Source organism: Plodia interpunctella, chromosome 23, assembly GCF_027563975.2.
Source record: "Plodia interpunctella isolate USDA-ARS_2022_Savannah chromosome 23, ilPloInte3.2, whole genome shotgun sequence".
NCBI classification, from domain to species: Eukaryota; Metazoa; Arthropoda; class Insecta; order Lepidoptera; family Pyralidae; genus Plodia; species Plodia interpunctella.
Genome location: NC_071316.1, coordinates 406,403 through 432,746, shown reverse-complemented (window position 1 = coordinate 432,746; position 26,344 = coordinate 406,403). Strand labels below are relative to the sequence as shown.

Genomic DNA, 26,344 nt, shown 5'->3' with positions numbered 1-26,344 from the left:
TGTGACATAGTTTAAGATTAAATAAAATGGTTTGAAATGGTAGTTACTTCAGATTTTTATCACGTTTACGTATATTATCGTATATGTTTTGATTGGTGAGAGGTGCGGTGGTATCCATAATTACTTTGCACGTCAGTGTTTGGATCATAGTATTCAAATTTCACCTGATTCGCTGTGACAGACTGACGGCCGGACAGACACGAGTGATACAATAAGGGTTCCGTTTTTTATTTTTGTACGGAACCCTAAATATAAGGATAAAAAGTGTATTTTAGCGTCGTATCTCGGACATAAGTAAATAAATATTTAGGAACAAATCACTTGTGAAACTTGTGTTACGGGATACTAACTCAACGATACTATATTCTATAAGATATACATATATAGATAAACATCCAAGACCCAGGTCAATCTGAAAATGATCATTTTCCATGTTGACCTGACCGGGGATCGAACCCGGGACCTCCAGTGTAGCAGTCTGGCATGATGTCCATTAGGCCACGGAGGTCGTCAATAGGATAATTATAATTATCTCAGTTGCACTGTATGTAAGTATATCATTATGAATACACGGTTGATTTACATAATAAATTTTACGTTCAGCATGGCCTGATGGTACACCTAGGATCGGTTCCCAACAAGGGAACTCCTCAATGGTTAACACAGTGAGGTATTGAAATTTTATACGTGGCTACAGTTCTGTTGGCAACACATAATGTTTCACGACCTGATGATGCCCCCAGGATGGGCTCCAAACAAGGGAAATATTCAACGATAAACAGCACGAGTGACATTTTTTATAACGCGTTCATTGCAATAATATCACTTGGTGATAATATAACATTGTTACAAAAATTACTTTTTTGCAAGAAACTAATTTTAAAAACACTTGCTTTTAAATAAGTTATGAAAAAATAATTAGTTATGACCAATTATGAAAGTATTGTAATGTGTCTAATGAAAAATGAGTTTGCGACTCGATGAATCGCTATACAACCAGGATAAATCCATACTAATATTAAAAAGAGGTAAGCGTTTGTGAGTTTGTATGTTTGAGGCGGGTAATCTCCGAAGCTACCAAACCGATTTCAAAAATTCTTTCACCATTAGAAAGCTACATTATCCGAAATTGCTATAGGCTATATCTTAAATCAAAATTCCCACGGGAGCGAAGCCCCGGGCAACATTTACCTAGTTATAATAATAAGTAAATATGTATGAACGTATCACACAGATTGAGTTGGCTCCAAAGTATGTTCGCGACTTTGTTATGGGTTACTATCTCAACGGTAGGTACCATATTTTGTAACATATACATACCAAGATAGGTCAATCTGAAAAAGTTAATTTTCCATGTTGACCTGACCGGGGATCGAACGCGGGAACTTCAGTGTAGCGGTCCGGCAGATGACCATTAGTTCACGGAGATCGTAATAGGGTTGTCTTATTAAAACACAATATTAATCCATTAATTAATTTATTATTAATACGTGACTTATAATATTTTATTCGTTATTGCTTCAGTATTTTATTGTACTTCTATTACAGTGAGTTTGCTTCCAGTGATATGGACTAGAAGTGGCTTATTTTATTTGTCAGAAAGTGTAAATATTCAGTGTTTTTATTTAGACCATTGACGTCCAGTCGTAGGATCTTTATATATTCATAAACATTTTTGTTTTGTTTCTAAGTAAGTAATTAAAAAAAAAAAGAGAATTAAAAACACTGGAACGTTCACATTTTCTATTTTCAAGTTAGTAAATGGTTAAAATAATATTTGTTTAATTATTAATGTCATTGAGTGATATGTATTCTATAGAGAGTGAATATTTCTGGGCGGTCACTTCGTTAGTATTCACGATAAAAACGGGCGAGTCGCCCATATTTTATTATGCCAGTGATAGCACCACGGACCATTATTAACGGTACTAACAACCCGTGTCACTAGTACCATTAAATAATGAACGAATGGTATAACTTTGTAGTTCCTTATAATCGTAATGTCAGTACTGCTTAGTAACATTAGATTGAGATCTGAATCCGGCGGATACCTTAATATTATGACAATAATAATTCGTAATATTATAGTTATTTTTTTAACTATTTCTGTGGACGTACGATGAAAGATCTTTTATAAGTTTATGAAATATTGACGACATATAAAATATCTACACTTTCTAACTCACAATATATTATTCGCCAAAACATTTGTATAAGCATCTCAGTAGCCACTAAATATAGCTGTGATTTACACAAAATTTTCTTAAATACAACATACTTTAGAAAGATTTAATCTAATACACACACAAGTCAACAAGAAGAATATTATAGAATAATATTAATTATTTTTAATAGCATTTAAATATCTATTACTTCAATAACAATATCACATACGAATAATAACTAGACAATTTATTTGTAATTAATTATATTTATAACAATCAACAATTACATACATTCGATGATATATTGTGGTGGAGATACATAACATATTTACTTATTATAATTCGTATATAATTATTTATTTTTAAATTATGTGCGTAATGATTGAATATGATCACGATTGCGCGCTTTCTATAATAATTATTATTAATTAACTATTAATAATTTAGATATTTTTGTAAGTCATTATTGAAGATTTGTTTTTGGTTGTTATATAGTTTTTATATTTTATTTTAATAATTAAGGATATTGTAAAATTATTACTAATGTTAGCAAAGTTAAGAATCACATTCTAAAACACGTAGAATATTAGAATATAATATAGAAGATGGTAAATATATATTTATTTACTACGGTTAGAATGAAATATAGCTTGAGTCGTGCTATTAAAGTTACTTTATTTTAATAGTTTCGTTTATGTCTACTGGTCAGTTAAAAGCATATAACGCGATCTAAGGGCGGTTCCTTAAAAGTAGTCAACGATCAAATATTGCTACGAAATATTTTCTATATTCGTTCAACAAATTATATTTTCGCGACAAATGTACGTCTCTCTAAAAAGGGTAAACCTATGTTGACAAAATGTTGGGCTGTAAACTTGTAAAGGTTTATCAAAAAAATCGTTTATTTTAAAGTGACATTTGATTGCGCCATATTGCTAAAAATCCCGCATAGACTGATGAATACTCAGCGCGTCTAATCGTAACGCAAAATTGTGACACATGTCACAGTTTCGCGCCACATCTGTCCCGCCTGGCCTGTCTCTCGCGCTCCATGTTTGACATGGGCGACTCGGCCATTTTGACAAACAATTTGAACTTGCGCTATTAATATGTGTCATTAAACGAACGTCGAACAGATTTTATTTATCAACTGTTCATTTAAGAACAATTTAACTTACATCATATTTGAATACATTTAAAGAATTAAATGCCTCTTTAAATACAAACGACGAATACAATTCGAAAATTGGACATAAAATATACAACTCAATGTAAGAATGTAGTATATTTTTATTTGGATTTCCATTCTTTCTTAATCATGATACTAATTTTAATAAAAATTACTTTATTGATGCATTATATTGATAGGCGTCGCTGTTTATATAAAATGTATTTTAAGAATTGTAATAGCGTGAAATTTGACTATTTTCATATAAATATATGCAAACCTTGATTGCGGCAGTTGTTTAAATTAACCACAAAATAAAATCAATTTATTTCAAAGCTGTTTTATTTTGGTTTTACGTAAACAAATCAATGCTAAGTATAATATTTTATTGAATCTATACACGAACTTGAAAAAAAAATACTTTGGACGTCTTTGTACTACCCTCCAGGGTACAACTACACAAAATAAATTCTCTCCAACAAATTTAACTGTATTGTCATCATCCCTGCACATCAAACGGGTTTGGAGGCGGTATCTAAAAACATTTGAACACTGATATTTCCCGTATTTTTCTGAATAAGCGAGAGATACGTATAAGTAATTCAACAACAAGCTAGTGATCGCAAATATAATATGTAATACTATTTTATGTATTTAAATATAATAAATAGTTACTTAGAACCACAATTATCAAGCTTACTGAAGAGAAGTGGTATATAATGTATGATATACTTAAAATAGGTTTAAACTAATTATTTTAATATTGTCTAATCATTAAATTCACGACATCTAACTCCATCTAGAAATAGTATGTACAGACACATTTACCAAAAAATAAATTTTAGCATATTAATTTAGATATACGATATGTTAGGCAGTAGAGTTTCTAGGCCACAGAATATAGAATGATAGCTACGCGTCCGTTTACATAAACGTATATTTAGATAAAACTTGTATATTTCCTTTGAAAATTGTATTTAAATTCTAATGTTTGTAAGCAAAATTCGACATAAAAAATAATAGTATTTATATACTGAGATATATTAGATTTTCCCCGAATTTTTTCCCCTATAGATAAATTGATTTATACATGAGTAGGTACTATAGTAAAACTAAATTTACATTTACGTAAATGACATCGTTAAGCACAATATTCAAAGCACAAGTACCATATAAAATTGCGATCAAAAGTATATATATTTATAAACAGTGAAAATTCAACAAATATTGTAGAAAATTATTATCAAAAATGTTTATTTAAAGAAGTAATCCAACGTCCTAAAAGAAGTTTGAAAACAGTCTATTTATTTATACAACGTAAAATATACATTTTATAGAAAATAATGAATACTCGTAATCATTTGAATTACGTTGAAACGTTCGATAGCATACTTAAATTTTGAGCACAGAAGCGAATTACGTCTTATACTTAACGAACAATAAATAGTAAAAAGACCAATTGACAGCATTTCAGTAACACTAGCCGTTTATGATGTATAGTATAGTTATAATAATTGAGACGAAGCCTTATCCTATTCTCTCAGCAAGCAATAGTGATATCAACTCGAAATAGTCCGCTGCGTGACGCACAGACGCATCGCTCTCTCTCTCTCTCTCTCTCTCTCTCTCTCTCTCTCTCTCTCTCTCTCTCTCTCTCTCTCTCTCTCTCTCTCTCTCTCTCTCTCTCTCTAACAGGTGACGATGATAAGAGACTGTACGTATTACTGTGTCACGCAGTAGAAGCCCACATAAAATGACTTTAAATTAAGTACAAATATATTTCAGGAGCAGTTATAGAACTTAATTTAAACTCACAATATATAATATACTTTTCTATGTATGAGTAGCTACAAAACAAGTCATAAATATGTATTATGTAAAATAAATTCATAAATCAACGTACTTAAATTTCCACCATCACCATATTGGTTTTTTTTTTACTTTATAACTAAGGCCAGGAAAAATAAGCGAAAATAGGCTGTTTATAGATCTCATTAGACTACATCCGAGAAGATTTACCAATAAATACAAAAAGAAATTAAGGAAGAGTTACACCCACTACTTACATTTACACATTACGTATAAGAATTTTGTGATTTTTCTATTATATCAATGAAGATGTGACTACAGCGCTCAGGGAATCATGTTTTGGTCCTATTTTATTTCCAACAGATCTTTCCCTGATGTTGAAAATTCAAAAAAATAACCTACAAACCATATTTCATATAATGAAATGAAACGAATACTACTTCAGAATATCCCATATCACATACTTGACGATTAACTTTAACTAATCGATTTATTTCTTTTATCTCTTACAGTATTGATAAAATTTATAATTAAATTAATTTTAAAATCACACTTACAATTAAGGAGCGTATTTGAAACTTTCTAGAAGGGGATTTTAAGAATAAGTATACTAAATATTTTTCACAACATTGTAATGAGAAATTTAACAAAACATTCTCCCCAATAACATTCAGTAGTGTACAGAGGCCGATAGTAAATAATATGGAAAATATATAGTGAATATAGCCGTAGTCGACTCTACTCAATCGTAAATTTTTTTATTGTAAAAAGCTCTGTAACTGTAAAAACACAAAATTAATCAAACACTAACGAGAAATAATCGATTCGCAAAATTAGAATGGCCAATTAATTGCCTTAATCCAAATATTATTTACAGTCAATCTCTGTAAACTTCTAAATTTCCATAACACTTGTAAACACGCTCAACGGCTTTCAAAAACTTGTCCGAATTTCAACGTTGACATTTTCTAACACTTCTTGGACCCCCAGAATTATTTAGACAGACTCGCAAACATCTGATCTAGTGAAATCAAGAGGATGAATCTGGAGCTGGCTGATCTATATCTGATCGATGCGTCGAACTGGAAATTTCACTACAATTTGTTATGCGTATTAAAATGAACAATGATTTTGTTTCACAACACATTAACTGCCACTCATCGGTGCAACTCTACCATTTGCTATGACTGCAGTGATATAGCCTTTACTTACACTTATCATTCACCAGATCAGATTATTGCAATCCTCAAATGTCAAACAACAACAAGTAAAACTAAAATTGCTTTTAAAAATAGGTTTCTCTGCCCTAAACCTTAGGGTACTGAAAACAATCTTATACTAAGGATAAACAAAAGTCCTTTGATAGGATAACAAGCAATTACAACAAATTTGTCTTTTACAAGAGGTAACATATTCTAAAATCTAGCAAATTTAGCCACTTGTGCTTAATTCGTTGTGCTTATAACGCACATAAGTAGATATAATACTAACAATGATAGTTATACAGACGTATCAAACAATTGTGTTTCGTTATTTTGTGTTTAACATTAATCGTGTACCATTCTCAAGATGATTAAATGATCTACGGAGTTAAAAAGATATAAGTAATGTGGTCGTCCAAATCAAAACGGGCCTTATGACGCCCGGCACTTACGCTATTATTGCCGTTGTTTTATATTCGAACAACGGCATTTAATACCTAAGTGCCAGCCGCCATAAGGTCCCTTTTGATTTGGACGGCCACATATTTAAATAATTAGGTAACAAAACTTTTCATATCTGAAAGACTTGTAGTCGTATCGCCAATCGTCTTTGTTACACACCTTCGAAAGGGCGACTCGCCCATTACATTCACGTATGTGACCAACCCGGCGTACTAGGTGAGCTGTGCAAATACAAAACGTGCGATGCGATCCGATGTGCGCACCAGTCTAGTTACTTGTGACCTATGTCACATTTTTTAGATAACATTAGTTATAAGTAACTACATACGTGTGCTACTGATATTGACACATCGCGCCGCGTCGCTCTGCCTTGCCGCTTTCGTCGTAGAAAGCACATTGAACAGTTAAAAATATTGTAGATTTTTTAACCACTTTATCGGCACAATTAAACTAAATTAATATAAAGAAACAAGATCATTTGATACTCTCTAGACATTAATAATAATTAACACACATATTCTTCGTCTTATAAATATTGAAGCTAAATATACTTATGACTATATAAATAAACGCCAGCCACGCCCGGACACGTCGAAGTTACGCCATCTTGAACACTTTCATCACTTACCTTAATGCTTGACTAGTTTACAATTATACCAATACTATTTGAGTTTTCTAAACATTTAACCCCCGACGATAGAAGGAGGGGACTTATAAGTTTAACGTGCCTGTGTGACAGCCAAACGACTGTATCGAATTTGATCTTTTTTTTCCATTTGAAAGAGAATAATGGGGCAATCGTTAGCTCTTTTTAGCAGGTGAACTGATGCCAAGTACTACGGAGAGGGGTTTTTTAAATTTTTAATTTCAATTTTATTTCCTGTTTTTATTTAAATTTAAACTTAAAAAAAAAAAGAAATTTACTAACACGTTCATTCAAAAATATTACGGTTTCGGCTGTACGGTCCTTGCGATTAAAAATTTTTTTAATCGTTCGTCACTAGGGGCGCTGGTGTTGTGAAAGATTCATTTTCAAACAAAATTTTGACGTCTATCCATCCAAATCCATCTCTGCCTAGCCCCGAATTTGCTGAATTTTCAAGCTATTTTTATGCCGATATTGGAGCATATAATAGTTCATTAATTTTAGAGGTTACTTTAGAAATTTGTTCTAAAAATATGTTTTCGTAAGCCACAGTTTAGAAACTCAAATAGTATCCGTCTGATAAGGGAAGTACAAGTGAAGTTGTCGATTGGAAGACTTGAGCAAAAGGAACGTATTTTTTTATACTGTAACTAATAAAATACTGAATTAAAGCAGCTAATTGAATTACAGTAATTTTTATAGTGGTTCACTACGTTTTAATTAAAATTAAACAGCTTGAAAATGTTACGTATTTTTGCTACAAATATAAGTAGAATTTAAAATATGATTCTCATTTTTTTTACATTTTCGATTGTTGAAATCTTAAGTATACATGTATCAATGTCGGTATAATGTTGTAACCAATCAGAAGAGATTTTACGTAAAAAGAATATTGTTTATTGAACTGTTATTAACCAAACGCGAAATTGGGGCGTTGTGTTATGTAGGTAATGTAAAAATAAATCGAAAAATCCCGTTGATAAAAATTTGCCGAAATTGGACTTAATTATCATTAAAATAATCACACTCCACTAACTATAATCTATGTGCAGATTTTTTTTTTGAGGCAAATAAATATCAAAATTTTGAGAAAATAATAAATATGTATAGAATTTAAATATAGTTTTTTTTTTCGACGAAAATGCCTTATAATCTCTCGTCATTCCAAGCTGTTTTAACAAAAGTCTAGTATATAAAAGCGGGGTGTATCTGTGGCGGGACCCGGGGCGTTTTGTCCAGGGGCGCGCAGCAGGCCGGCTCGCAGCAGGGGGTGTAGGGCGCTGGCACTAGTGTGTACTGCGCAGGCGGCCCGTATATTGCTGGGGTGGCTGGAAAGATTGCATTATGAAATCAAATCATTTATTCAGAAATTAGACCTTCACAGGCACTTTTTCTCGTCAATTTTTATATTTATAGTTATAATTATTTCTCACAAGCTACAAACTAACTGGCATTTCGGAACGACCACTGCTGAGAAGAAATGCCGAAAGAAACTCATTTGAACAGTGTTGGTCCCTATCATGCCAGATCGGCTTACCATTATTGTTTCTTACAATGTTTTTATAAAAATATATAAAAGTACATAATGTACATAGTCAAAAGGTATATCAAAACAGGTTATGATTGTTATTTATCAAAACAGGTTATGATCACAATCATAACCTGTTTTGATATACCTTAATATATATATATTTTTTAAATATACATATACACACACACACACACATATATATATATATATATATATCAATGTGAAAAAAGGTGTATTTTTTAATTAAAGTGCCAAGTTCTTTTCACGTTTTTTTCGGTGTGATTTTCGCTTCATTTGATCAAAATAGAGGACCACCTTTTGATTTTTTCTTCATTCCTCATGCAAAGACAAGAACAACATTAAATAGATTATACTCTGCGTTTATGAGTGACACCAGCATAAAATTATTTGCGCCTCTATTAATGTAATTTTATTACAAACACCCTTTTCTACAAGTCAACCCAGAGGTCATGCAGAGATAAAAATATTATGGAAGATTTCGAATATACTCCATCAGACTCATCGAAATACGAGAAATACTCTTTTCTTTTACGAGTATTAGAGAACTTTTAGTACTAACTAAACCTAGCTAGATAACAATTTCAATTCATTAATTAATAAAAAAATATTCATTGCAGGCAGATCGCTTCACCCGAGTCGCTTGCAAAGTAGGCGAAGTAACACGTGGGACGACCTTTACCCGTTCAAAAATCCATTCGCCCCGTTTGGGGCATAAGCCAAGAATCACCAAGGCCCAATAATTTCCTTACTCAATAGATTGAGGCACGATGGAAACCAAGATGGCGTCGATATAGGTATACGTGGAAAAACAAAACCATAGCGCGTTTTAATTTTGTGGCAGCGCCATCTATCGGCGTGGGTTGTTACGAATCACCAGTTAGAGGAAAATAACCAACATTTTAGGTGTATATAATTTCATAATAATGTACATAAAATATTATCTTTACTAAATTTTATGATCAATATTTTTTTTATAACTTAGTTATACTGTTGGTTAATAATACGGTTAACTGTTAGATAATGCTTTTAACATTGTGTCCTCTTATTGTATACTTCTACAAATTGTATTATTGAGCAATAAAGTTTAAATAAATAAATATTTATGACTGATCATATTCATGTCATATTTCATAAAAAAATTAATTAACATGCTAGACTTTTACAACTAACCTTCTTTTATCAATAATCATTTTCCATTAAAATAAATGTAAACTTACTGTCAAAAGGTATAGGATAAACAGCGTACGGTGGCGGCGGCATCTCGCAGGGCGCGCACGCGGGCAGCGGCGCTAACGGGGGCGCACAGAGCAGCTGGTAGCACAGGGGCGCTTGCAGGGGCGCCGCCTCCGTGCTGAGCACTGGTAGCTGGCTCATCTGAAAATAATATTTTAAAAGTGTGTTGTCTAAAAGAGTAATTTTTTTAAAATAAATGTAATTTTGGACTTAGTGTTTTTATTGTCATCAGAGAGATCTTATTGCGTTCAACACGTAAATTAGTTAAAGTTAGTGAGTTAGTTAAATGTACGCTGCACCACTCAACTTTAACGAAACACAAAGTTACCCTACGCCATTTTGTCTGATAGACGACGATGGCGCGCATGAGTTTATATTAACTGTACATACCGTGTTAAAGCAAATAAAAAATCTATTCTATACGCGAAACATTTTTTGCCGTTCTAGCGTGGTTGGTTTGCTTGAAATGATTTCAAATGATAATTGCTTTCAATGCACATCAGACTAAACCACTTTTACTAAGACATGATTTCTATATATTGTGTAGTTGGTCTGTTTGTGTTCCACATCAGATGTTCCAGATCTTAAATTTTTATACCTCAATAAAAAATGCCTATCAGTCTGAACCACTTTTGATAAGGCGTCATTTCAATATATATCTTATAGTTCAGATGTTCCGTTATAGTAAGGTATATTAAAAAATGTTTACTATTGCACCGGCTTCATAGCTGTACAATAAAGTAAGTTTCATTCAAATCAGTCCAGTCCAAATGGTTTATTAATTTATTATGAGGTACTAAATATGTAGATTTCGAGTCAACAAAGTCGTAACCGTCAAAGAACAACGAAGTATTTACTAAATCCATGGGTGTAACCGACTCGAAGTATATTATGGTTCCAATTTAAATAAAGAATTTTTAATTGCACACAGCACACTTGTTTAAAATATGGAGGGGACGGCTCTGCAACCCAGACTTATTGGAGTGGATGGCCATGCGAGTGCCGGATCGCTATGTGGAGCGACGCCGACAACCCCCTCTGTTCGCAATACCCCAGTCGCGTACGCAATTATTAAAAAAATCGCCACTGGTAAGAGCTTTGAATACTTTAAACGCGGTTGCTAACCGGTTGGATTTGTTTAGTTGATCATTGGCTGAATTCACAAGAGTAACTTTGTATGTTTTATGTTATAATTAAATTAGTTAAGGTCATAGATTAAATTAATTAAGTACGCTATTGTATTGGAGTTATCTGTAATGCTAGTGTACGTACTGAATAAATAAATAAATATATAAAATAAATAATTTGACAAATTAGGTACCCGAGAACCAGATATCGCAATTCACAAGACCATCAAACTTATGGCACAGATTTTGTACCTACCGTATTAGAAGTAAAGTATCCAATTGAATTAATTAACATAACAGTATAATATTACCTGTTTCCGGACTGCCTGAGCAACCCTCAGCCTTCCTAAGGGCGAAAACATCACGCCCCCACTCTGAAATAGAAAAACATTTGATATTACATAAATATATCTATAAATATTTACTTCTAAATTCTCAGGTAGTTAGGATCACATTTGCATTCGGAGCTGTCACGTCGCTAAACGAATATTTTGAATATAATAAACTAAATATTTTGAATATATTATAACCAGAGAGATCTATATTTAACCTATTTATCAGTTAATACAATTATATTATTTAAATAAATAATATTTTCTTTTTGAATCTCATAGTCAATTCAACAACCAGTAAGTCAATTCAGTAGTTAAATAACTTATAAGAGGAACTCATATAACTTTGTAATATTGAAAGAGAAGAAATGTCACGAGTAAACTTATTGACGTAGGTCCAATGCCACTTTTTATTCTATCTAGGTTGATTAACCCTTCTATCTGATAAAAACAGTTGAACAACAATGTCGCAATACGATCGGGCCGTACGGACACTGAAAGGCTACGAGAAATTTGAAAAAAAGTTGCCTGTTTGAACACTGTTCTTTAACCAAGCATAACATATTTCACCAAATTTTGTTCAACTGTTCAAGCGTGATAGACACACAGATTTCCATTCGTATTATTAGTAGTTAAAGATATGGATTACAAATGGGATTGCCAAAAATGCCACCAGTAGAACTAAATATAAAGCTTAAACAAAACATAACATTTTGACCTGTATCCAAGTCCGAGCCAGTTGGAATGAAAGCTACCAAACTGACTCGAAGCTTCGGCGGAAGCTCGCGACACATCCGGTGTGTCGACACTAGGTAGGAAGTGGTTTGAAGTTGAAGCTTCCACATTACAGCTTATTTCTGACGACTTATTTTTGACGACCTCGATGGCGCAGTGGTAAGATTCTTGCCACTGAACCGAGAGGTCCCGGGTTCGATCCCCGGTCGGGTCATGATGGAAAATGATCTTTTTCTGATTGGCCCGGGTCTTGGATGTTTATCTATATATGTATTTATTATAAAATATAGTATCGTTGAGTTAGTATCCCATAACACAAGTCTCGAACTTACTTTGGGGCTAGCTCAATCTGTGTGATTTGTCCTAATATATTATATATTATATTATTATTCTGTTGAGTACATATTTCGGTTCAGATCTTTGAATCATAACAAAGTTGTAGGTTTGATGAGACAGTAGTCAGTCAGTAGATAGTTCTATTCGGTTTTTTTTTACGTTCAGTTATCTATATACAATTATCCGATAATCTGTGCAATGTAACTTCCACGCCCACTTTAGTTTACAATCTCATACCTACTTCGCGTCATAAAATATTACATTTTATCATTTACCTGAGTGCCAATATCAGTTATTAGTAATTTTCTATCATATCCTTCCCTCTCATTCTGAAATTAATAACTGACGCACCCCTGTTACTTATTGTGTATAATCCGTAATTATAAAAATATTGGATGCTGCTGAAAATTATCGTCTAGAATATTCATATAGGTATTTCTAAACGCAGTTATAAGACTGCCATAGTCGGCTGGGACGCCTCAAAGCCCAGAGTCCGTTTAAAAGTAAACATTAAATATTTTGAAGATTTTGCTGCGGTTTTACTAATTTCCGTGTGCTTGACGTTAATAATCTTTGGGAATACCTTTGTAGCTTTTAAAATATTAAAATTTAATCCCTTAATCGCCTTATATGACATTAATTAATATGTATGCATGCTTCATAAAGCTAGGTAATATTTTAGCCGAATTATATTTAATGGAATAAGTTGGCAAACGAGCGAGCGATGGTGATGAATGAGCGAAAACTGATTGTAAGTGATCACCGCTGCCCAACAGCAGAGGTCACAGGAGGGATGTCTTTCAAAACACTAATATATAAAAAAGTTCATTAAATTACAATTCTTTTACAATACACGAAAAAAAAACATTGAAAAGAAACAATAATGGTAAGCCGATCTGGCATGGTAGGGACCAACACTGTTTAAATGAGTTTCTTTCGGCATTTCTTCTCAGCAGTGGTCGTTCCGAAATGTAGTTTGTAGTTTGTGAAAAATAACTATAAATATAAAAATTGACGAGAAAAAGTGCCTGTGAAAGTCTAATTTCTAAATAAATGATTTGATTTGAAGAAGCCGAAGAAATTAAGTATCTAAAATAACAGAGAACTGAAAATCCAAACTTGTGTAAATGAACAAAGATCTATAAGTTCAAAATGGTCTATAAGGTATTCATCCAACAATAGAAATGCAGAATATTATTTTAATATGGAACGTTGCTAGTCAGCGTATTATGGAGCATTCCCTTTTATAAACTGGACCAGGGTGTGTTCATATTAACTTGAATTTTAATGCACTTGAAGCGCTTGTGGAGCAATAGTTAAGACGCCTTTGTGTCGAAAGATTACAGGTTCCAATCCTACTCGTGCCACATGAGTTTGTTTACCAACTGACTCGTGTATAGTTAGGTAGTTTAAAGTAAGTAGTAGGTTAAATTTCATTTATCAATGTCTTGAAAATCAGTCTGTATGTTATTGATGACATTGTTGACACATTATCATCGTTACATACTAATAAACAAAGTCTTCTGCCGCGTCTGTCAGTTCGCGATACACTCAAAAACTACTGGACGGATTTTTGTATGGGTTTCTGCAATAAATAAAGTGATTCCCGAGGATGAAACAACTAAAAATTTTAGTTTAAGGTTATGTCAAATGCACGGCATTCCATAAGCTTACCGCAGCTTGCTCAGACTTTTTTCCCAAATATTTGGGAAAAAAACGGGAATAAACACGAGTTTATTCCAGTTTGAGCTTACTAGACAAACAGTTGTGTTAGCTTGCTAGACCATCAAAACGTCTCTGAAACTTTTTGATGGTCTAGTAAGCTCATAGTTAAGTATGGGCTGTCCTTATCGAGCCGGGCAAGCAGCAATTAAGTTAAGCGCTATTAACTTTAATTGCCAGTGCCAACTATTGCTAATTAGAAGACTGTGCTTATACGACTTTTCGTATTATTCCTTAGTCTGTACTATAAAGCCTTAACCTCAGTAAAATCAAGTTTAATTTCACATTCTACTCGGGGCAAAAGTACATTTTTTGTATGTATGTATGTTTGTTTGTTTGTAACGCGATAACTTTCGAACCGTTGGTGCGATTTTGATGAAATTTAAAAGGTATGTACGATCTGTCAATGGAATTTTTAAGTTCTTGGGGCAACAAAATCACACATTCACAATTTTGTAAAATCTCATCAAAATTTATTGTGTTCACGAGGTCTACGTTCGCGGCGAACAACTAGTAAATAAATAAATAAATAAAATAATATATAATTATCAAAGCTACAAAGTATTTCGGAACGACTGTTGAGAAGGAATGCTGAAAGAAACTCGTTTTAATAGAGTTGATCCCTGTTATACGCCGAGCTTCGATACTTCCCTCAACACAGCACGCTCGCTCAGGTGAGAGTTTGTCTAACACGTAAACAGGCTTTTCATGTTAGTTACAAGCTTACTGTTGTATGTATAGTCGACCACTCGTCAATCCCTGCATGGAACCCTATGGAACAGCAATAGGGTTAAATTCGCAATGGTTTCGTATAGCGTGATGTGCTGTTGACTGTACCTACATGGTAAAGGCCCTTTGCGGCATGAACATTAATCACATTGGCACCATAAATCTATGTCGAAACCGCCTATTCGTATTAATCAGATGTGTATGGGGGTTAATTTCGTGTTTACTTACACGAGTGCCGAAAGTGAGTGTAATGTTGATCTCATAGATCAACATTGCACAACATGCAACTTTACATACAATAATTCTATCCCAATTCCTTCGTAATATTATAAATGCAAAAGTTTGTGAGGATGTATGTGTGTATGTTTGTTACTCTTTAATGCAAAACTAGACGGATTGTTATGAAATTTGGTACACGGGTAGAACATAAGCTGGAATAACACATAGAGTACATTTTATCAAGAAATTCCCACGGGAGCGAAGCCCTGGGGCGCAGCTAGTACTTCATAAATGAATGCCCAGTTATTTTATTTAAAACTTCAGTGCATAATAACGCCTTCAAAACTGCATTCTGCAACGCAAAATTGGCACGCGGCGCACATATTTCAAGGATGTACACGATGCTCTCCATCGTAATATTGTATTGTATAGTGGTGTTCAAGTAGTATTTTCTGGCTTGTGTTGGGATGGTTGTGATAAAAACAATTTGGTCGACTTTTAAGAATCCGAAGTCAACAAGGACACACACAAGGAATCCTCGTCATGTAGGTATTAATGGGATTCAGAAATTTTGCTACATAGGCAAAGACTAATAGAAGCCAAAACATTTTTCTCAGAATATCTGTCTGTATGTTTGTTTTCACAGTTGTATAGCGAATGGTCTAACTTAAAATTTGGTATAGGTTTCATCGCGATAGAACACGAGATATAGAAAATAAATACAATTTTGAACGGACGCACGAAATTAACAAAGCCGCGGACAAAAGCTAGTGTTACCTTAAAAATAAAAGTAAATTGTAATTTATTTTGTTATAATTTAGTGGTGAATGAATTGTCGCGACAAAATAAAGCTAGACAAGTCGGAACCGAAACAAAATTAGGCAGACGGATTGACAGCCCTATTTTATCATTTTATTCACGAACCCTGCTAATTCCAGAACAACTTCATAGTTAAGTCTAGTGGAAATTGGTTGTTTATAACTTTGTTTGGAGGTTAGGAGGAGTTATAATAAAAGGGAATGTAAAACAAAGTCCTCTGTCGCGTCTGCCTGTCTGTATGTGATAAACTCAAAAACGACTGCACAGATTTTCATGAGATTGAGCAAAAGATCATTCTTCAAATACGCAAAATCTAGTACACAAGCACTTACAATCCTGAATCTTTCAAGGAAGCAAGCATGGGATATAGATTTCAATTCGATACCCCTAAGCGTCTTGAGAAAAAGGATCTTGACAGACGGACAACTAAGCTCAAAACCCTAAAAACAAGTCCCAACTTAATATTATAAATATGAAAGTAGCTTTGTTATCACGCGTTATCTACCCAACCAATCTTCTCGAAAATTCTCATACTAGTTATGAGTACGGAAAAAGACATATAGACCTACTTTTCATACCGGGAAAAAGTACATTTCCTGCACGAAATTCACACGGGCGAAGCCGCGGGTAAAGCCACCCCCAAATATAGCCATTTCAAATGTGTCACATTATTTTAGTTGGAGGTATTTTAGAAACAGAGGCGCAAGTCTAAAAGGCCTTCAACTCAAACCAGACTGAATAAATTAGCCAGCTTTTATTGGTCTCTGTTTAGTATAATATTGTACTGTAATGAGCATAAAATTAAAATAGAAAACTAATTTTAAATACACATTTCTATTCTTCTTGCAACAGTTTTAGGTTTGTTTTTTAATTTCGTATTATTTCGTATTGTACCTAATGTTTTTTTAGGTCGTAAATTATAAAGAGTAAAACATATCTTCAAAATCACACATTCACTTGTGTTATAAAATGTTTTATCAACTAAACTATGTTTGATTCAATAAATTAATTAATTTATTTAAATAATAAAATGAAAAAGTTTTATTTCATTAGCCAAATGTGTTTTAATAGCATAAGTGTGAGGGCTGCCTATTAGGCAAAAAATGCTTGTGCCAGGCAGACCTGAGGCCTACCATCAACTATTACAAAACGATTCAATTGCGCCACGCCTGTGGGACTTCTTTCGTGGAAACCTATCTGAAATAGTAACTTTTTTAAATCGCCAATTTTAACAGCTAAGCGATTCAGTTTACGTTCTCAATGCACATCATGGTACGGTATTGTATGCAAAATGAGTGAATGAAATCGAATTGGCGTATTGTTTTGGTCACTACCTATATATGGAACGTTATATCATCTTGATGGTACGAATTAGCGACGCAGATCAGTTTAGGTCCTGAACTGAATCGCATTAAGAGATGGTGGTAAGCTCCATGTTCCTTCTTAACATACGGTACATAAACACATTACAGACTAAGTTAAGAAAGAAAAAAAATTGCAAGAACATGTTACATTAACATAGGTATTACATTTATAAAACATATCAATCATATTTAAGAAAATATCTTTAAATGATGTGCATTTATAAAAATCAAATTTAAAAAACACCTAAACCTTTCTCCGGCATCACATTATTTAATGATTAAAACCGGACATATAAAAATCCGTCCCGTAATTTTAGACTTTATCGCGTTTATAAATACAGACAGACAGGACACGACAGGATAAGTGTGCAACTGTCGATTTCTTCAATAGCACGAACTACCGTAAATTCTAAGATGTTCCAGTAAAACCTAAAATTTACCAACTCTTAATGGTAAAAGTCCGAACAATTTTGCGATTCAAACTTTTACCACCATTCCACCACCCACCACTTGGTAAATCTTAATTGATTTACATCAAAGGTAAATGTTGAGAAAATAATTTTACTTTTGTTATTTTTTACTATTTAAGAAGTATTTTAAAGATTATACCTTACCTTTAAAACATATTACCTTTAAAAGTTAAAAACATTTATGAATAAAAATACTTACCAAATGAAAATAATTTAAAATAGGTAAGGTTTTGACTGAAAAATAAATTATTGATAAGAATTAATCATTGTTTTATTCCCAAAACCAACATTTACCAGCCGTCAGTAGCAAAACCTAGCATATACTAAATTCCAATGGCAAAAGTCCGAAAAAATCGTCAATTATTTAAAAATCATTACATTTACCAACCCATGCCGGTAAATCCTAAGATTTTCTGAAAAAACCTAAGATTTACCTGTATACGGACTTTTACAGTAACATATAGATCTCTTTAGTTAGACGTTAGCTAAATAGGCAGATTGCTCATTAGATGTTTCGCTTTGTTGGGCGTTTTGTTACTTAGACTTTCTAATCGGGAGGGTTTCATTTTATAATATGTAAAGATTTGTGGTTTAAAGTTTCCATTTCAAATATTACTTTAGGGAAAGTGAGAGGTTTATACAAATTCAGACGAGGGAGGGTTGAGCTCCATTGATTATGCAGACTAACCTTTTGCAGCCCACATCAGGGCAAGGGTCAGGGAAAACATTGCCGGGATGGACTTAATGGATTCAAGAATTAAGCGATAGTGATCCAGTGTCGTTTTGACGCACTACACCTGTGATCGAAAGGACATAGGTTCAAATCCTGTGTCACTAGAGTTTGTATATCTACTATTTTTTAATAAGTGTTCAATAAATAGTTCAGTCGCAGCCGCGATAGACGGCGAAAGATTGTTTCGTAAAAAATCTAATTCGACTCTTCATCCTTCATTCATCCTTCATTCATCCTTCATTCAGTAATCGAATAATTACTTTCGAAACTAAATTGAGCACCCGAGTTACTTCCTGTTATCGTGTGTGTTTTGACACTTCATGGATATTGAAGTATTGTATAATCTGTTGTTTTGACATTGCTGTCTACTTTTACGACTATTTAACGCTATCTAGTGGCAAGCAGTCACATACACACATAACCACATGTATTATATATATTGATTATGTGAACGACAATAATGTCTGGCCCAAGCATGGTGCAGTATCCTCATAAGATATGTAATTGATTTATGACATTATTACGTACGTTTTGTACATTTAGCTTTTTATTTATATATATATTTTGTGTGACAATTTTCAATAATTTTATTGGAAATACATGTTTTATTTTATTTATTTGTTCAAATTTTGACATTTTTAATAATGATGTAAATTCGTCCTCCTAATTTTTAATATATATATAAGACCTATATTTGTTAATTGACGTCCTTGGAGAAAAGGCTGCGGTGAAGTTTGTTGCGCCGCTTCTTCTTCACTTGCACTTTGGAAGCCGGCAGTAGACTTAGTTTAAGTAATTTTTTTGACGTCAATAAGTGATGTATATCATCCTAAATTGAATAAAGAATTTTGAATTTGAATTTGAATTTGAAATTTTGTTTGGTTAAGCAATTATTCCTCAGCGCCGCTTCACATTTTGATTTTTTTTATTTTTATTTCTTAGCGAAAATTGAAAAATAATATTTTAACAAATTATGCCACACTACATAAAGAATTTTTAGGAGAAAGTATTATAATGTGGCCACAGTTGACTAAAAAGAATTTAGTGGCCACCGTTTTCGATTTAGTCAACCGTGTCTACATTAAAAGCAACGGAAAATTATAATACTTCCCACTAAAATTATGGATCCAGTGTGGCATTAACCCAGCTAGTCCGGCAACTACGCCACTGAGGGACTAAAACTGGTACGTTTGTTAAAAGACCCATTCGTTGCCTATTTCGCGTAGATCGACGATAAAAAATCAAATTCATTTACTTAACCGTTTTCGTGTTGCGTATCAAGATGGCCGCCTTACGTGCGACAAATATTTATGTTTTTTTAACATTTCATACTAGGTTAGCTGTTGTGTGTAATTATTGTTACCATTTATGGTGTTTATAAACCATTATAACTAATGGATAGATAGCTAAGAATGTACACGAGAAGACATTATTTTAATGTTAATCTATTCCATGAAAAAAGAAAGGCCATTCGATTATTATTGGGATTGAATCTATACTATTGTTATAAAAATAAATAAAGTAAAAAAATAGAAAGGTACATTATCCAAGATTTTCATAGGCTAATTTTATTTTAAAATTCCCACGGGAGCGAAGCCCCGGGCAACATCTAGTAGCTAAATAAAAGAAATATATTCACAATGAGACGATTTTTGTATACCACTGGTACCATTGTATTATTAGTGCAGACGTCAGATACAAAATGAAACTCCATAAATAAACATGAGAGTGACTAGGAGTCAGTCATCATTCTTCACATCAACACATCGAAATCTCACTTGATATTAAAAAATTACAAAAATAAAATTACAACGACTCGTGTAAGTACAACTCTTCAGACGCGAGCGGAAAGCTCTCGATAAAAGCTTTGATCGTGAAGAGCCTTTGTCTTGAAGCTCTAGCTTTTCGAAGCCACTCCCACACTGCCACTTCTCAAAAGCTTCAGTTTTTAGCTTTGTTCCGTGATATTTGAACACATTTTTGAAAATATGAAATTTTTAGAAGTAAATAATTTTTAACCATGAAACACGCATTATAAATGCGAAAGTTTGTAAGGAAGTATGTGTGTGTGTGTGTGTATATGGTTGTTACTCTTTCTCGCCAATCTACTAGATGGATTGTTATGGAATTTGGTACACGGGTAGAATGTAACTTGGAATATCTCATATGGTACTCTTTATCCCGTAATTCCCACGGGAGTGAAGCCCAGGGGCGCGGCTAGTAGGTATACATTTTTTAACTTTAATCATCTATACATTAGTAATGGACCAAAAGTAACAATCTGATGTAAAAAGGTTCAATCCGAAATACTGGATTGATGGCAATGATACGCGTGCCAATGTTCGTACCGTACGAAGCGAGATGCAACTATAGGAGACAACCGGTCTTTCTGTTCCGACGGTTATTAGTCACGAATACTATACAGAAGAAGAAGATTTCTCTTGCAATGCAAGCGAAATCTTCTTTGCGTGTCGATGGCAAATCAACGCTCTATTGGGTGCTAAATATATTCTTGCCAGAACCGGGTGTCTTCGATGGCTTCATAAGAAGTTTCCATCAAGTCAGCCCGAGAACAGGGTGTTTGGACACTCGGGCCAGGCGAGGAGATGAGCCATCGATGCAAGAGATTCTCAGCAGTGAGCGAAGAGGCTGCAATAATGATAAGTGAAAGAGCATTCTGAAATTATCATCCTATTAAAGTTTCAATAACATTTTGCGATAAAAACATGTAAGTACATGTTAACATACCTAATGTAATAACATACCTAAGTAGGTATGTTATTGTAGTGTGTAGTAATGCTATTTATTACATATTACCGTATCGTATATGCATGTTATCGAGATAAGAAACCTTATCTCTGAAGATCAACGTTCAGCCGTATGGAAATCGTCAGCTTTTTTATAGCAGTTGAGAGGATGTCAGGGACGTAGAGGAGGTTTAATACCATACCAGATGTTGCCCGGGGCTTCGCTCCCGCGGGAATTTTGAGATATAATATAGCCTATAGCAATCTTGGATAATGTACCTTTTAAATGGTGAAAGAATTTTTGAAATCTGTTCGGTAGTTTCGGAGATTACCCGCTTCAAACATTCAAACACACAAAAGCTTACCTCTTTATAATAATAGTATAGATTTCATGTTACCAAAAGTCCGAGCGGAGGTTAGTCGCCTAGGTACTAAGTAATATTAAAAAGTAATTACGTAGGTACAGTCTACAGCACATCAACCTACCCAAATTTATGATGAATTCGTTTCTATATATCAACTTAATATGCGGTCGACCTTACAATTCAAAGAGTTACCGCCCATATTATAAATTATATAAAGTATGTACTTATAACCTTTATGGAGCTATATAAAAGGGCTGAAAAATCCTTTACCTTTCGTAATTGGCTGACGAAAAAGGCCTGGACGAAATTGGTATGGAATTAGTAAAACCGTTTTATTGTATAAGCATGTGTATAGGATTTCATTTAACTTTTACCGACCGAACTGTCGGGTCACAGCCGAAGATGTATCCGAGAACTCGGGAGTACGATTGAGAGATTTAACTTAGCTGCCTTGTCGCGTGTGATATTGACCTAATTGTTTAACCCAATTTGCAAAACTGTTATTATATTTTTTACTTACAGATAAAATAAAATAGTCGTTTAATTAACTACCTACTAGTTGTTCGCCGAGAACATAGACCTCGCGAATACAATACATTTTGATGAGATTTAAAAAAAAATGTGAATATTTCGAAAACGAGTTAACCGATTTTGTTGCCCCACGATCTTAAAAATTCCATTTGCATATCCTACATACCTTTTAAATTTCATCAAAATTGGACCAACGGTCCAAAAGTTATCGCGTTAAGTTATAGTTGTAAGAATCATCAACTCCAAAGGCGCTTAGGCCATTTGTGCCAACTCCGCCATTTTCAAAAATTTCCAAAGATTGGCTCGACAATCGATATTCATATGTTTTTCGAACCTGCTCCCAAAATTTCACAAAATCAAAGTGTATTTTGTATATCAAAGCTTCAAACTACCAGAGTGTTCTGAATGATTACTTTTTCCCTTTTTTTTACGCTAATATTATATTACAATATAACCTCTAAATGCCATGAGTAATTCGTTATTGACCCAAATTTATAAAGTCCGTAATTTAAGAATTGTCCATCAGCACTTTTCTTACTAAGGCATTTTCTTCATGTGTCTTTCTCTCTCTCTCTCTCTTGTCTGAGCGTTTTCCCGGTTTTTTCCTTAGCCATAGAGCGTTGGTGCCCAAGTCCGCTTTCCTTCTTTTGGTTGTTGTCGGCATCCCGAGTAGTCAGACCGTATTGTCTTTATTTATACTAAATGTTATATCACTATAGCTAACGATTTTTTTAAATAGTCACTACACTAAATCATACGGTTTTCCTACTCCTTTTAAGTCGACTACTGCTGAAAAGAAACTCCCTATCAGGCTAGAAAGACAATTTTTTTTCCCAGTAATACATTTTTATGAGAACGTATAAAATCACCTAGTCTTTTCATAAGTAGGTCAAGGTTATATCCGTGGCATCGGTGGTTATCACAACAACCAAGTATCTACGTATAAAATTTAGTGGACTAGACGCAGATGTTTACCTATAAAATTGTTTATCATGACAAAATTTCGTTGTGATAAAGTTCGTTATACCTAACTTTAATAATGAAATATTCCATGTTTACATGATTTTCATGTTCTTCTCTCATCTGACCGGTTTCCGGCTGCTTCCTTAACCGTTGAGAGTCGTAGCCCAGGCTACATACTATAATAAACACTGTAAAAAGTCGTTGCGTGTTTCATTCCATGTAATGACTACGGGCCTCACGCACGACTATGAAGAAGACTAAATACACACAAAATCAAACTATTTATTCAAAAATTAGGCCTTCTAACGCTAACACTCTAATGCTGCACTGAACTGAACACTTTCTCATGTCATATTCTAAAACACATACATCCTTCATTTAGAATATTGTTCACGTTAATAGAGCATGACTTACGTACGATATACATTTTATTCTATTTCTATCGTTAGTCATCCATTTCACACACCTAGGTAACTGGTAAATAAACTGGGAAGTCGTGACGTATATTCCATCATTATAGGAAAATATATTGTGCAGGTACAATATATTTTCCTATAATGATGGCCTATGAAAACTACCAGACATATGTCTTAAGATGGTACGCGACTCATGAATTTCTGTAGGTACCTAAGTATACTTAGGTAGGTACACAAACTCCTGAGGCGCGAGTATGAACTGGGATGTTTCGATCACAGAAGACCTACCATGAAACATACGAATACGTAGCACGTTATGTTACTGACGTCCACAAGCTGTCTGTTTTTCTCGTGTCATGTAAAAAAGAGATAACGTGTGGACGCAATAACGTGCTACGTGTTTTATGTTTCATGGTAGCCCCCCAGGTGCAAGTAATATAAATGTCTTATTAGTTGTATATAAAACAGAGGTACATCCTGAATGTAATACAATTTGGGATGCAAATTTGATCGGCTTTACTGGAATAATAGCTTATTTTCAAGCACAATTAAAAATAACAGTAAATCTGATTAGTTTTATAGAGGGGCTTAATAAATATTTAACAGATGGATTGTGGAATAATTAAAATATAATTAAAGATACCAAAAATCTTGACTGCTTTGTGAACATAATAAATATAGACTAATTAAAGATTTAAAAAAACATCTGAAATATGAAGAATATGTATGTGTTTTGTACTTTAAAAAAATAATTAATATTTGTACACGGACTGTTCATGACCCTGTGGATTGATACTAGAATAGCCAATATAAAAATCTGTCAAAAATAAAACGATATAAAAAGCAAGTTAAACAAATTTGATAGAAGTGAATCCGCAAAATTCACTCGACAACAGATTTCGACACAAGGCCACCCTTATCTCGAGATAAGGAGATACTAAAATTAAAACGTACCTGTTTAACAATCAGCCTTGCCACCCTAGGGCTTGCAAACGTCACAAAGCCGTAACACTTGGACACACCAGCTCGGTCATAGATCACTCTGGCCGCAGTCACTGTCGCGAATCCGGAAAAAAACTTCCACAAGTCTTCATCTGTCGTCGTTAAAGAAAACCCACCAACGAAGATTCTGTTATGAATTACAGTCCCGAACTTCGGAGCATCGGTCGGTGGTAATGCCTCTTCACCTTCTTCTTCAGGCGAATTCAACAAAGCCTTCAGTTTCTCATGGGGATCAACATTTTTCCTATTATGCGCCGCTGTTTCCTCAACTATATGAGTACAGCTGGCGGATTCGCTCCTAATGTACCTTTTAACACTCCCTTCCATTATCAAGCTAAGTCTTAAAACATGTTCCCTTGTTTACTAAACTAAAAAATCTAGCGGTTACTAAAACGGTCCTCTAAAGATCACGAGAGGAAACAACTGAATAATGTGAATCCGGTATCGATTGCTGGGTTTGTATGCGAGTGGAGTTGCGCGGTAGCTACCTTCACGCCACGCATAGCACCGTCCGACTGATTGTAGAATAAAAATCGCGCCGTTTTCAGATAAGTGTTGGTTATAATGATACACTAAAAATAGTGATTGAGCTATTGTGCTATTTTTAATGTACGAGGGAACTGGGTCGGTTGCGGCGTGTAGTTAGGGTTCTTGTAGATGTTGAGATTAGTACGCGTTTGCAAATAGATGGCGCTCTCGACGCAGCGGTTTTTTTTTCTGCGGGTAGTTTTGACTTATCCTAACTAGGTACCGTCTTTTTTAATTTTACCTACCTACTCTGAAGGCCCCAAAAACTCATATTCGCATTAATTATGTATGCTAAGTGCTTATCTATTTAAATAATGCGAAATTGAAATCCTATAAAAAAACGGATATCTAATACCTATGTCATCTTACCAAAGCGCTTTGGGATTTTGAAAGGTAAATAAAATAGACAAATGGAATGGAATCTCGATTGGTGAATAGACTGATAGTACCGGGTGGCAATATTGAAGCCAAGAACATGGATAAAACATTAATTTGAACCCCAATGATAACAACTAACTGTAATCCGACCAATACATAAACTTTCTTGGACAGTCGGTAAAAAATTTTTGAAAGAATTAAAACCCCGCCATTTTGACTTGTAAAATGTTGCCATTCAAATGTTTTTGGTGTATAAAAAATTACGTTTAGGTCACGCACGTGACTGAAAAAACAAGACTCACAATAATTACTTCGATCGAAAAAACAAAGGATGTTTTTTTTAAGTTCTAATAAAATGCATAGGCAAATAAATGGTCTAGTTTAATTAAAAAATAGTTACTTGAAAAAATTACAAAATTTTGACGTTAATTTGTTATACACCTACATGCCTAAGTAGTTGAAATTTTAATAATAGGTATAATAATAGCTCCGAATAGGTTAAACAATAGCTCCGAATCAAGTTAAATATTTTTGTAATGCTGCGACTGCGACACACATCACGAAGGTTGTTACGCGAAATAAAACTCGACG

General features: G+C 33.8%; 1 protein-coding gene and 1 non-coding gene across 2 annotated transcripts; both read right to left on the bottom strand.

The window, feature by feature from the left end:
• Positions 1–1,460: 1,460 nt before the first annotated feature.
• bol (boule) lies at positions 1,461–25,486 on the bottom strand. Its single transcript, XM_053763021.1, has 4 exons — positions 24,800–25,486; positions 11,676–11,738; positions 10,222–10,378; positions 1,461–8,780 (listed from the first exon to the last, which is right to left on the bottom strand). Exons 1-4 carry the CDS (start codon positions 25,172–25,174, stop codon positions 8,638–8,640), a joined length of 738 nt encoding a protein of 245 aa, XP_053618996.1. The 5' UTR covers positions 25,175–25,486; the 3' UTR covers positions 1,461–8,637.
• LOC128680281 (U12 minor spliceosomal RNA) lies at positions 9,619–9,770 on the bottom strand. The gene has a single exon (XR_008405841.1). It is a non-coding gene; the product is annotated as a U12 minor spliceosomal RNA (small nuclear RNA).
• Positions 25,487–26,344: the final 858 nt, after the last annotated feature.

Bases quoted from the DNA above. Each gene is read 5' to 3' on its own strand.
- bol (XM_053763021.1), bottom strand. From the start codon at position 25,174: ATGGAAGGGAGTGTTAAAAGGTACATTAGGAGCGAATCCGCCAGCTGT. The intron at 10,379-11,675 runs GTAATATTATAC...TATTATTTTCAG, and splicing joins CTCAGGCAGTCCGGAAACAG to ATGAGCCAGCTACCAGTGCT. The intron at 8,781-10,221 runs GTAAGTTTACAT...CAATCTTTCCAG, and splicing joins TTATCCTATACCTTTTGACA to CCACCCCAGCAATATACGGG.